The sequence below is a fragment of the Centruroides sculpturatus genome, unplaced genomic scaffold (assembly GCF_000671375.1).
Source record: "Centruroides sculpturatus isolate CEXI.00-Female unplaced genomic scaffold, Cexi_2.0 scaffold32, whole genome shotgun sequence".
Classification (NCBI taxonomy): domain Eukaryota; kingdom Metazoa; phylum Arthropoda; class Arachnida; order Scorpiones; family Buthidae; genus Centruroides; species Centruroides sculpturatus.
Genome location: NW_019384445.1, coordinates 525971 through 540539, shown reverse-complemented (window position 1 = coordinate 540539; position 14569 = coordinate 525971). Strand labels below are relative to the sequence as shown.

At 31.4% G+C, this 14569-nt stretch overlaps 1 protein-coding gene across 1 annotated transcript in view; it reads right to left on the bottom strand.

The window, feature by feature from the left end:
- Positions 1-14569, bottom strand: part of LOC111620329 (receptor-mediated endocytosis protein 6 homolog) — an 82640-nt gene that overhangs the window by 40719 nt on the left and 27352 nt on the right. Inside the window, exons 2-4 of the mRNA XM_023362246.1 lie at positions 13231-13432; positions 3867-4045; positions 3660-3798 (exon numbers count right to left, since the gene is read on the bottom strand). Coding sequence (XP_023218014.1) covers positions 3660-3798; positions 3867-4045; positions 13231-13432 — 520 coding nt within the window. The remainder of the gene's footprint in view (positions 1-3659; positions 3799-3866; positions 4046-13230; positions 13433-14569) is intronic.

Below are 14569 nucleotides of genomic sequence, written 5' to 3'. Positions count from 1 at the left end.
AGGGACACTATACTCTGGGGCATCTGCTGCAGTTAGGACGGTCCTTCCCGTTACATAATTAAAAAAAATAGGAATTAGAGATTTTAAAGTAAGCTCAGGTTAGTATGGTGGTTTTAAAGCTAGAAATAACTTAATATTTAGAAAGATTTGTGTGATTTGAAGTGCACTGGTAGGTAAAGAAAAGGCTAATGAATTGAAAAACCTGATATTGATGATTGGAAAATCTACAAAACCAAGAAGTTTTAAATCAGTGAAAAGTTTACCGTGTAAGGAACCAAGTCTGAGCTTTATTTTTATTTTACTTTTATTTTGCTTTCATTATATTTTGTTTGGGACTTATGTTTAGTTAAGACGAAGGTTTCCTCACCATTCACCTTAGTAACTTAAAAATAGAAGAAAAACCAACTCACCGACGAAAGAAAAGCGCCGTAGAAAAACTCGCGCACACTTGCGCTTCCCAAGCGGAAAAAAGTAAGTCCGCACCGAGAAAAAGGGGGGGGAAGACCCCACAACCCAGTTAGGAATCGCTAAACCTTAAAAGAATAAAGCATCCCGATAATTGTTAAAAAGAATAATGTAAAAGGTTAGCGAAGTATTGTCGGAAAATAATCTGCCAGATAAACAAGAAAAATTTAATGTTACAGATAAGTATGTAAATGAGGAGAGTGAGCTCATTCAGAATTGTGACGTCACCTCACACTATAAAGCCTCTAACTCAAGTGAAAACGAACGAGGTGAATTCCTGATAGCAACGAGCTTTGGTGAGCTTCGTAGCAGTGAACGAGAGAGGTGTCCGATAGGATTTTGAAGTTATTCGATTTGTGGATCGACGGTTATAGAAAGTCTTGAGAGTTTGAGGAAATAGGTTCCTAGTATATTGAGGTGACGATTAGGATCTTTAATTTATAAGAATTATTGTTTATAAGTTAATTCTTTGATTTTGTCGAATTCCAAAGGGGAATAGAATTAAGTTAGAAATAGATTGATTTGAGTTTGTCGGATTGATTCTTGTTGAATTTCATTGAATAAATTATTGTTTGATTTTTACTAAATACTGTATATAGTTTATTACTAGAAGTTTAATTAAATATTTGATTTTGTTATTGACAAACTTTGTCATTATTTAATTCGGTGCACGCTTAAAGTCCAGGCCTGGCACACTAACGCGAATCCGCGTAAAGTATCTGTTAGGGAACGGCTATTTCCGGCACACAGTAGTGTCGATAATCGTTGGAAAGTCGGAAAAATAATATAGTACTTTACAACCTGTTCAGTATGAATCCAACAGAATGGCTTGGATGACTAGTGACCCATTTCAGAAATGGCTTGTACAGGGTTCCTACTCAAATTTTTGTTTTGAATTCCCTGACCAACTTTGTCCAAATTCCCTTACCCTCACATTTCTTACGGTGTGGAATATTGACATAATAAAAAAGTATTTTACTTACTGTGAACATTAAGTACATCTATCCCTCTTTTTGTACAGTTGATATGTTTCAAAGACTGCCACATTAAAAAAATACAGTACATCATATTTTTTTAATGTACTGTAATGGTTAACATTACAAAAGAGTTTTATCTCTCTTGTAATGTTGACCATTACAAAAAATATAAAATTTACAAAAAATTTACAAAAGAGGCTTCTCTTTTGTAAATTCTTCCCTTTGATCCTCGGAATTTTAAGAATGCAGCCTTTCAATCACAAATAAAGTGGGCCTATACCCACTGTACGCATATGTTTGACACACATAGAGAATTAAATTACATACGTACAATAGCTGTACAACAGGAATATTGTATAAGTGAAATTAATGCACTTATTGCTAAATTTTGTAATCAAACAAATAAGCAACCTACAACTAAGAACCAAGGACGAAGAGCAGTTCTCAACTATATACCTTTCCTGCAATCGATGATTAAAAAATTATCTCACAAGAATAATTTAAGAATTATTTATCATCACAATCCTACGATCTATAGAATTCTATGAAATGATAAGAAGATAGGAAACCGTAACAATAGTGCAGGAGTGTATTCTATTCCTTTAAGTGACCACCATTTTAATTCAGATCTCGTTTATGTTGGTGCCACTATGAGACTTTTAAAACAGAGGCTTAAAGAGCAAAAGTATTCCATTACTAAACACTTGGACAGTACCGTCCTTGCAGCCTTCGCTAAACATCAAGATATTAATTTATGTACATTGGAACAAAGCATCCATAATTAAGACTGCCACCAACAAACAAGTACTTAAACATATTGAAAAACTTGAAATTTACAAGGCCCATATTGACAAAGGATGCCTCAACCATGGAGATGGAGAAAGTCTATCCTTCGCATGGAAATCTTTTTACCACGACGATTATTTTTCTTAATATTTTATTGTAATTTAATTTTGTTTTTACGTTTTATTTTATTTTTATTTTGTTGTAATTAATTTCAAATTTTTAAATCGTTGTATTGCTTGCATTCTATTTTACGTTTGTTTTTGTTTTAAAGTGGCTTAACTGAAGAAGACTCGAAAACGTTGTTATATTTTTTATTAAATACTTCGTTGCTGAAAATACTAAGGTGTTTGATTATTTTAAGACATTTATATTCCAGTAAGTTATTTTATTTGCTATACTGTACTTTTAGACCAACTGATAAAATGTTCAAATTGATGTGCAAAGAAAATTTGTACAAATAAAAGTTCTGTTGAAATGCCATTATGCTTCTACTTGTATAAACTATAGGTACTACATTAGTTAATGCATTTTATTAAAGAGTAGTTCCCAGCTAGTGAGCTGTCAAAACCTGTCAAAAACTTTTTTGACATAGGATAGTATTTCTTAAACTGCGACCATTTGAGGGATGGACTAAAAATTCTAGGTGGTCACAAAAATTTGAAAAAACTAAGGTTTATGCATATGAAATAAGCACAGTTTATAAGAACGTGCTACATATTTGTCAATATTTGCTTTGTAGAAATTGTATGAATAAATGTAGAATTTAGATTATGTCCATACAGAGGTTTGTTTTGCACCATATATTATAAGGAGGAGTCATAAAAAGTTCATTATAAATGGAGTCTAAAAGTTTTTGTTGTAAGAAATGGTTGCAGATAAAAAGTTTAAGAGATTCTAACATAAGGGAAACCTAGTTAATTTTTCTATAGATACAGGGTTTAAAAGTAACAAATCGAGATGGATGTATGATAACTTTAAGTGTAAAATAATAATTTCAAGAATCAGATAAGATACTTTTATCCCATAAGGTCGGCAACCTGTGCATAAGAGCTAGATAGTCTGCTGTTTTTCCAGAAGTCTGCTTTGTGATTCAATTTCACACTGAATGTCAAAATAAGTAAACTAAGAATTTATTGCCACTTGTTATTGCCAGTATTACATTTTTATCATCATTTAATAAAAATATCCCAAGTGGCAATTTTGGCACTGTGTAGTGTGACCCCTGTATTAGCTATCAATATCATTCTCTTTATTTAAAAATTTTTATTAATAAAACATCAACAGCACACCGCGATATATAACAACTAACCTCCGAAAAACCAATAACGGTGCATTTTTTGAGAAAACACACCGTTATTGGTTTTTTGGAGGTTAGTTGTAATTTTTATTAATACCTAATGAAAAGCATTATTAAATTATTTTTAAAAATACCTAAAGACTCTTGATCTTGAGAAAGTGAAAATCTTGTTTTCTTTTCAACGATTTCGGTAGTACTGACATTATCACCCACAAGACTGTCGAGATTCATTCGAACTTTACTGTGTTTTTTTTGTTGTTCTAAGCTTATCACCTAAAGTTCATTCTAATATTAAAAAATTATTTGCAATTTTATATTTAAACAATTTCAAAAATAAATACTTTTTCTTCACTTAACATTCCTGGACATTCAAAATCTTGATTTGCTAAAGGAATAACCAAAACTTCTTCAACTTGAGTGGTAATGTTTACTGGAGAGTCAGTAGTTTCATTTAGGTTGCAGTCATCATGATGACTTTCGGTAAACAATGGCAATGATGTTTTTGAAGTTATTCGTCCTACTAATATATAAAAGATAGTAATTACATAAATTTAATTTAATCTTTTACAAATTTATTAAAAAAACAATTAAAAAAAATAAAAATGTAAATAAACTTTTCAAATCAAAAACACAACACCTTAATTTGCTGAGAAAAATTTAATGAAAAGCAAACGTTTTCAGCCAAATCTGGTGACCATCATCAGGCTGAGATATTCAAATATAAACAAAATAGAACAAAAATTTAAATACAAACAAAATAAAATAATGAATGAAATTTATATATATACAGTAAAACCTGTTTATGGCGACCACCCACAGTTCCTTCAAAAAGTGGTCTTTTAGACAGGTGGTCGTCCAATACAGGTGGTCTGGTAATAACGTATTTCCATATGTATTTTGCGCACTTTTTAGCCATTTCTACTAAGCAAAACTCGAGATGAGCAAAAATAAGCAAATTTTTTCAACGATAGGGCTATATTGGTATTGTATTTTATTCTTATCGGATAACTCGATTTACGAGAGTCATCGTGATTTTATAAGACAGATTTAATACCAATATTTTAAAGATTAATACAATAGTCATATTTTCTTGATTGTAATGCACACTTTCTTTTTTCCGACTTAATTAATTTGACTCGGTTCTTTTCGTTCGCTCTTCAGTTTCGTGACGCCATTGATATACAAGTGCGTCGTATCTCTACATCACTTTGGTTTTGGTATTCGTTACTTTAATCTAATTTTAACTTCAAAAATACTGTATTTTTTATCTATATATATAATCGAGACGAGTTGATAATAATAATAAGCGCAGAGCCCAAACGGTTAGGAGTTGAAAGCTGAAATTTGGTACACAACGTACGTCACGAAAATGCACACTAAGAAGGGATTTTTCGAAATTCCCCCCGGGGGAGAGGGACAGGATTAAGCTTAACACTTCCATCAATAATAGAAGTGTTGAGTAACAATGGGAGTGTCAACAATGGACGTGTCAACAATGAAAGTGTTAAGAGAAAGTGCAGTTTTTTTCGTTTTTGCAGGAAATCGAAGATATTTTTAGACCCATCTAAAAATTCTCCAATTAGTCTGGAAACGGGGGACCCAATTCTTGCATTCTGTGAAAACGGGTAAGGTTGACTATAACGTAATAATCTTAATCTTTGCTATCGTTACTTTTTGCCCGAGCAACGCCGGGCCTACATGCTAGTTATTTAATATTTTCTTAGGTACAATAAGAAAAATTATTAATTAATAATAAAACGATTTTATTATTATGTCTCATTATACGATTTCATTACATTCCGCGATTGTCATTGAGGTATCGAAAAAGGAAGGTTGCCCGTAAAACTGATTTTTGCATTAATGCGTTTATTGTTTTCTGAATATTTTGCCTGCGAAAATTACTTGGATATTATTTTTCTAAAAATATTGTAGAAATAAGGTAGGTTGATACAGAAACTATTTATCGCACATGTACTGTATATGAGCTTCAAAATAAATAAATAAGTAAAAATAAATTTTATCAAACGATGAGATAACCGATTAATTGTATCGTGTACAATATTTTATACCTTTGTTTGTAGACTAATTTATTAACACCTGCACCTAATTTCGAGGGTGGGAGAAGTGCCTGGGATGAGTTCGAACAAGAGTTTAGATTAATTCATTATATTAGGAGGGGAAACGTTGTTGAGATGAATTCGAACAATAGTTTAGACCAGATACATTCACGAAAGTGGTCGCTTATTACAGGTGTTGTATGTTGTTTCAGACCAAAAGTCAATGCCTGCGCTTGCGTTACACAGGTGGTCGTTTAATACAGGTAACTTATACGAAGACTCTATGGATAAACTATTCTGTGCCAGAAATTTTTGCCCGTTTTGACAGGTGCCCGTCGAATGCAGGTGGTCGCCTAAGCAGTTTTCACTGTATATAGATGTATAAAGAAAAATAAAATAAAAATTATTATTATAAATAACAAAATATGTATATGAAAAAATAAACATAGGTTAATTAAATATCAAAACGTTATATAGAAATTCAATGAAATGCAAGTCATGCATAAAAATACTAAAATCAAGGCATTAAATTAAGAGCTGTCTAATCGTTTGATTAAATATAATCCATCGGTGCCGCCATATTACAGGAAGTATAGGAAGATAACATTAAAAGTTGTCAAGGCTAAATGCAAGTGCCTCATGGATACATTTTTTAGATGTTGAAATTGAATTTAAAGGAGGACATTTAGCCACTAATGTGTACGTAAAATCGACGCATAGCCCTCTGTACATTCCATCCCACTCTATGATATGATCTTTACCAATACAAAATGGCTGCCTTCTGTGCCCTTGTCCAAAGGGCCTCTCTCTATTGCAGTAGTGTGGCGGATAGGCAAAAAGAGATTAATAGAATATTACATATTGCCAGATCTCTAGGGTACAGAGCAGATATGATAACAACATTGATCAGAAATTACAAAATAAACAAAACTAAGGCTCAAAATGGCGATTTTGGCAAAATCACAAAGTTCACTTACGATAGAAAGAGAAAAGCCATCATGAAGGAAATCTCAGCCCACAAAAAGTCCAAGTTAATTTTCAAGCGAGCTCCTAACCTGTACAAATTATTAAGGAATGACAAAGACAGCATAGATAAAGACAAAAGAGCAGGAGTATAGAGGATTCCATATGAAAATCGTGAACTAGACATTAATAAAAATTATATTGGTGTCACTAACAGAAGTTTAGGAGTCAGATTAAAATAACACAAATACAATATCAGCAAGGGATCTAATGCCACAATACTATTGCAATTGGCGCAAGTTGAGGGCTCAGTCATCAAATGGGACAAAGCAAGTACTATTAAACCAGTACATTCACAGACATTGGCAATTTGTGCCAAAAAAATTGAAATATATAAGAGCAGATTGCATGACGCATGCATTAATTCTAGAGATTCTGAAGTGTTGCCTTCGACCTGGAAAATATTTAATCAAACGATTAGACAGCTCTTAATTTAATGCCTTGATTTTAGTATTTTTATGCATGACTTGCATTTCATTGAATTTCTATATAACGTTTTGATATTTAATTAACCTATGCTTATTTTTTCATATACATATTTTGTTATTTATAATAATAATTTTTATTTTATTTTTCTTTATACATCTATATATANGAGTGACATATAGGCACAAACACGTCCATATATATATATATATATAGATAGATGTATATATAGATGTATAAAATAATGAATGAAATTTATATATATATAAATTTCATTCATTATTTTATTTTGTTTGTATTTAAATTTTTGTTCTATTTTGTTTATATTTGAATATCTCAGCCTGATGATGGTCAACAGATTTGGCTGAAAACGTTTGCTTTTCATTAAATTTTAAATTACAAATGCTGAGTGAGTGTACCTCAATTAAACTTTTCAAATCTGAAAAATACAGTAAAACCTCAATTGAACAGACTAAACTGGGCAAAGGGATGACCAAAGTTAAAATTCAATTGTATAATAAAGTAAGTTTTCCAAATGTATGTTAAAAAAAATTGACAAATTAGTTTATCTGTTTTTACTAATGTAGACACTTTTGTGTAATTAAAATTAGATATTGTGAAGCCCAAGCAATACACAAGCTCACATATTAAAAATGTAATAAAAGTGTCAAATCAGGGATCAGGCTTTGATTCTGGCACTCAAACATTGAAGAAAAAATGTAAAAACAAAAATGGAAAAAAATAAAATTTTTTACTCGAGAGAAAAATAAACTTTAAAAAAGTAATCTAGCATGGAGATTATGTCTCAGACATACAAGAATTCAGTTGTAAACAATAAGTAAATACGAGCAGGAGTTTCAAAGTTCGATTAACTTCTCTTGATCGAATGGAAACAGTGTCGAATTTGAAACTTTGTGGCCCAAAATGATCTGTTATCTACCTGGAAACAAGAAACTGATCAATTGGAAAGTAAGAAGTCGAGGAAGAATTCTTTAAAAACTCCCAATCTCAAGATCAAAACAAGACTTTTTCTGTCTCACTGCATGAACCATAAATGTCACTTCCACTGATTGCTTCTTTGATCACGTCACCTTCCAGACTTGTCTTCAGTATTCTATGCATATGGATTTTCATCCCTATCTTCACTGTTCCACACCAGACTTCTCGACAGACAACTGCTTGAAACATCTCTTTGGCCGACTGTCCCAGGGCCATCGACTCTCCAACAGACCAGCACCAATTGTTGACAAGTCACTCTATCAGATGGAAGACTTAAAATTAATAAATGGTTTTATTTGTGACTGCAGGTGTGTGCCTCACATCCACTCACCCCACATTCGATCAATCCTGACATTCGATTATCCCGAATTCAGTAACTTCACAGTATGTACAAGAAGTTTATTTCACAAAAAAGTTTTCTATATATAATATCACTTATGACTCACTGTAGTTCCGAAACTGTATTAAATGAGTGTACAATATAAATCAAAATAAACAAAGATTCTTTTGGAAACTACACCTTAATTACTTATTTGGTTAATTAAATAAAATGTTCTTAAAATGAAAATAAAATTTAAATTTAACAAAAAACAAAACAAAAACTTCCTTTGATAAAAATTACCAGAACAAATAAATTTTCAAAATTTACAAAATCTAAAAAAATTCAGTAAAGTAGGCAATACATAGGTGTCTTCTTACGTTGTCCCTTTGAATGCACGTGATAAAAGTTAACAGTTCCATAACCTTTCATTTGAGTTGTAAATGATTACCCTCATGTAGCAATAGTTATTGAATTTCTTCTTTCACTCCCAGTGCACACTGTTGAGCGAAAAAGAGATTTCAATGAAATGAAATTAACAATAATTCCGATTTGAAAGTCTTCATGTAAAAAATGTCAGCAACTTGTTAAAAATCTCCACAAATGACCCTCCAGGACAAATTTGATTTTCGTTAAGCATTTGTTGCTTGATGTAAATCAAAACCAAAAATAATTGTTCAATAATGGTTGATGGTTGTAAGAATAGATTCACCTTTCATTAACTATGCAGTACACTGTAATAATGTACAGTATCTATGTAAATAAACAAATGTTTAAACAATAATATACAGTGGGTGATCAGTTAATGAACATAATCCGTTCCCAAGACTTTGTTCGCTACCCAAATTGTTTGTTAACCGATTATTGATTTACCATAAGTTTTTATGGGAATTTGATTAATCCATTCTGGAGATACCAAAAAATAAAAATATATATACTTTCTTGCTACGTTTATTTATATGTAGTAATAAAAATACATATATACACAGTCTTGCATTTTTATTTGTCATGTTTTTTCTGTTTGTGGGAGTTAAAGAATATGTCCAATGTCAATTGCTTTTTCTCTCTTCTCAGAATTTTTCGGAAGTAATCAATAGTATTGTCATTGTAGAGATCCCCAAGCCTATTAACCTCATTCTGGTTTGGACGCTACTTGGATGACCATTGTTCTGACATCTTCCCACTTCTTGAAAAGATCTTTAATAGCAATGTTCACATTGGTCCTCTTTTGTCTTCCTCTTTTTCAAAAGAGAACATATCTCACTGAGTTCCTTAGTGTTCTTCATTTAAGAGTTCTAGGAGTTCTGTCGTCAGATCAGTTTCAGGTTCCATTATGAGCTCTTCAATGCTCTATTTCTCACATATGATTTTCATTACTAAAGTCATTTCATTACTCTTTTAGCTGCTTGAGTCTTCTTGATATATCTTTCTTAGCTAAGAGTGTGCCTACTGTAGACCTGTTCAAGCCATACTGCCTAGCAATATCAGGCAACTTCTGCCCACTCTCTACCTTGGCTATTATCTCTTGCTTGGTTTCTATGGTGAGCACAGTTCTTGAAATTCACTCTTTTTAGGCTCCATAATACAAGTTTCTTTTTTAACTAAAAAGTCCACTTATAAAATATTCAGAAAACAGAGATCAACTAGTGTATAAAAAAATTATGTAAATGCAAGGCCCGAATGGAATTCAAAATTTGGTATTAAAACATTAACTAATATCAAATGGGATAGTTTTACTCTCGCCTTTCGTAAATAAAAACAGACGCAAAACTTGAGTACCCACCTGACAGTCTCGCGAAGACTATAAAAAATTATTTGGCAGAAAGGTAAACAAAAGGCTGAAATTACAAAGGAGAGTTTCAAAATTTAGATGAATACTATCAGACCAGTATCAGATTGAGAGTTGATGTCAAAGTCTTCAGAGCTCCGAAAAATTTCAAATTCTCATGTAGAGACAAGGGAAAACCAATCATATTCACTATTTTACATCTCTTTTTGTGTTTGTTCTGTGAAGTGTTTGTTGTCTGAACATAAAAATCTTACATGAAAGTGTTCATTATCCAATTTGTTCACAGTCTGAACTGTTCATTAATCAGTCACCCCATATGGTGTATTTTTTTGAGCAGCCTCACATGTGAGAAATGTTAGCTAGTTTCTAAAATTTTGCTACTTTTTTTTTTAGTAAAGTTGGTTAAAATGATATAGAAAATTTTTTCTCAGCTTAAATCCTGCATTTATTTGGATTTCATCATCAAATACAGTATTGCATGTTGGTGGATCATATCACATGTCTGCATGCCACAAGACGGTATCAAGCACATTGATACCAAAGAACTGGTATTGATAGGTGACAGTTCATCAATCATTGCTTTATACAGGTTTTAGGCTTATACACTCAATAATCTAACACTTCTAATCTGGCAATCTTCATTGCAAAGAATGGCCAGATTAGCACGTCTACTGTACTATTCTATTTAAACTTAATATTAATACAAAGAAATTGCTTTTAGCCTTGGTATAATTCTTCAACTTGATGTAAAAATTTCAATACATGCATATTTTTCTGCCTGGGTATTTCTCAATAAGGGCATTTTTAAGCACAGGCAATTTTCCACATGCAGTTTTCATATGACAATAGAGTTTTTCTGCATACATTATTTGTGAGCTTTCTTTAAGTACTTTTTTCATAGAACCCTCCATGTCTTACCTAAAACACAGATCACTACTGGCCACCATAAAGTCAGCTTTAAAAACGAATATATGAAACTTAAAACACAATTTTTTAGTTCTGTTTTGTATAGGCAAAACATAAATTAAGTTTAAATTAATTAAACTGTGAATTAATAATTAAATAATAATTTTGAATTTAATTAAATAAGTAAAAAATTTTAAAAGATACAAAAAAATATATTAAGAAATTCCTTTGTTAAAATAATAAGCAGAGTCAATAAAACTAGATTCTTGAATAAAGTATCTTCTTATAGTACTCTAATCTATCATGAAAATATTTGTTCTAAAGCACTTGTATTCAGCTGAGAAATACTTTCTATTTATTTTAAGAGAATGAAAACGTTACTGAATAAAAGTTTTGGTTAATGTTTCCTTAGGTTCCAAGATGGCAGCGCATCTGGTTGCCATTCTAAATTAGTCACGAGACTGCATGGAAAACAATATTTTGATCAGAGATCAGGTGACTCCCAAACTATAATAAACACACTAGTAAATTAAACAAATTATTACTCACATTAACATATCCTTTTTTTCTAAATCCAACATTACTTTCCTAACTTGATACAATCATATTCACTTCTTGAATTCCTTTTCATCCCCTTGCTTATCGATTCTTCTACACTTGTAGACATTATTTTATTTGTCTTTGTATTCAAATTGGTTGCTGTCTCTTCCTTTTTCTTCTCTGTCTTCTTCTTTAAAGAATGTCATGTTCATCGATGCTGTAAGCATCACTAATCGTACTTGATTTGAGCAATCACTGCTAGCCTACCTTGATTTAACAGTTGCAAAATCCAAATTTGTTGTGGTACATTCCAGACATAGATAGTGCCAAATGAACGACAAAACACATCCCCAAGATATATTGACAAAACTTATCTAAAAGGTTAACTGTTAGCAGAATACATACTTTTACAATAGCTACTATGTAAAAAACATGTTTTTCAATTATTTTGTTAGTGTAATTAATAGGTATTCACACATAGGAAACACACTGATTCAATATGTTATCTACCTAATTTTACAGCAATTTTAAAACCTTTTTTTAATCACAAAAGACACAGTCCGTCCAAAAATTATTTTTTGAAACCACCATTTATTCTGATTATGTGTTCCAGAATACCATCGACAACCCGACCTTTCTTTGTAGGCTACTAGGTCATCAGGCTAAAACATTCTTTTAAAAAAAAACACATAAATATCCAATTAAAACATTAAAAGTAAAAAATTGGAACTGGCGGCCTTACAGACGTCTTGAACTTGCATCTTTTCCAGTTAGAGAATTTCAGTCCTTTATATTCACTTGATAAATGCTCTGTTAAATGTAAATTTTTGCCTTTTCCCTCTGGTGATGAATTACTTCTAAAAAAGTTTTGTTTGTAGAATTTCGCTTGATGAATTTCTGGAACACATAATCAGAATAAATGGTGGTTTCAAAAAACAATTTTTGGACAGACTGTGTCTTTTGTGATTAAAATATATTATCATCCGGCGAAATTCTACAAACAAATTTTAAAACCATTATCAACTTCATGTTATAAACAAAATTAAAAAAAATAAGATTCCTGTTACAGGTTGAATTAACGGGAGGTAGAACTTACCAAATTTCATCAGAATTTATGTCTACGAAACTCTTCACGACATAATTAGCAACAAAATTAAAAAAAAGGAAAAATTACGACTATATTTTAAAATAAAATATAAAGCCTATTGTTTACATAAATTATATTTACCAAATATTCAATTTTATAGTAAAATATTGTAGAAACAACACATACATTGTACACTAAACATCCAACAACAGACTGTAACAAACAACTCCCTATCAGTTAATTTGCATAATTACATGCGAAACATCTAGCTACTACATCATATCAAATATTTTGCATATTCATGCAGATCAAATTTTATGTCATGTTCAACAGATTTTCGTATTTCATCACACTTTTTATCAGATACCGCCATCTATCGAGAATACCAATTAACGCTCCGATTCGAGATTACCGGATGTGCCACCATCTTGGAACCTAAAGTAACATTAACAAAAATTCGTTTTGCTTCCTGAATTTAGCATTTTTTTCCTAATGGTTCTAAATTGAATAATTTCTAATATTATTATTATTATTATTATTATTTAAATAAAGTATTTACCTTTTCCCAAAATGCTTCTTCTAGAAGATGGTGTATTGGGAGGAGTATCCATAGGAGTTGCATTTGGCGTTCCCGAATACGGAGTATTACTACTTTGATTATTGTTATGAGAGTACGAAGGCAATCCTCCAAGTAAAGAATTTAATGATTTTTTCAATAGTTCATCTTTGCATTCCATTTCAACATTACATAGAAATGAAACCTAAAAATTATTATATAAAAAATACGATTAAAAAGATGATTATAAAAAGTTTCTAAACTTTCATAAATCATACCAGGTGGAATCATACTAGGTAGTCCCAATGGCATCACTTCCGGTCGCCATCTTGTTGGTGAATGCTATGTCCACAAACAAGATGGGCAACCAGCAAGCTACTTACTACACTGGCATTTAAAGAAATAACCTTTCAGGTATTTCTATTTCCTTTTCTTTGATTCATTCGGTAAAAAACATGGTTTGGTTTATTCTATCATAACTTTGTCCTTTTCGACCATAGAAACTTTTTCTACATTCTTAACACATATGCCAACATTCTTCCTCTTACAATTTTCAGATTTATTTGGCACTTACTTTTTAAATTGAATGAAAAATCTGGAGTCTATCAAATTCCACTAAAGCATGATCTGTCAGAAGAGACCAGCTACATAGGGGCCATGGCCAGAATGTTAATTTCTCGCATCCTAGAACATCAGGAGAATATCAGAAACACTAGACCGTCAACGGAATTGGCAAAAAAGTGTTTGATGAACATTATCAGCCTCTCTGGGCCCAAACAAAGTTACTCAAATGGTGCAACAACCGAGAAGAATTATTTATTTGGGAGAACCTCTACATATCGGCTTTAACACCGTGCAACACAACAACTCTTGAAATCTCACAAATATGGACAACTTTATTCAAGCAATCTAATCTACATATCTAGAACATCATTAATGCTCTCTACGCATATTTGGGAATATTACGTCACTCATATCGCTGTTCAAAAATTTTTTAAAATTTGTAAATTCTTATTCTTTTTCAAATTCATATTGGTATTCCAGCACGTGCTTTGTATAATTTCAAAGTTGTTCGAAAGCTCAGAATTTTAAAACCATATTCAACATTCACCTGATAATGATAGTTTTATGCTATCAAAAGTGCTTGTAAACTCATTTATACTTCAAATTCACTGTTGATAATGCCACAACACATAAGTGCAATTACGTTATACAGTAAAAGTGTAGGTGTGAAGTGTACATTACTATTATTACAAAACTTAAGGTACAATATCTGGCTCTTTCCAAACTAAAACGTCTTGCTCCTAGATAAAACTTACTCATATGCTAAACAAACAGATTG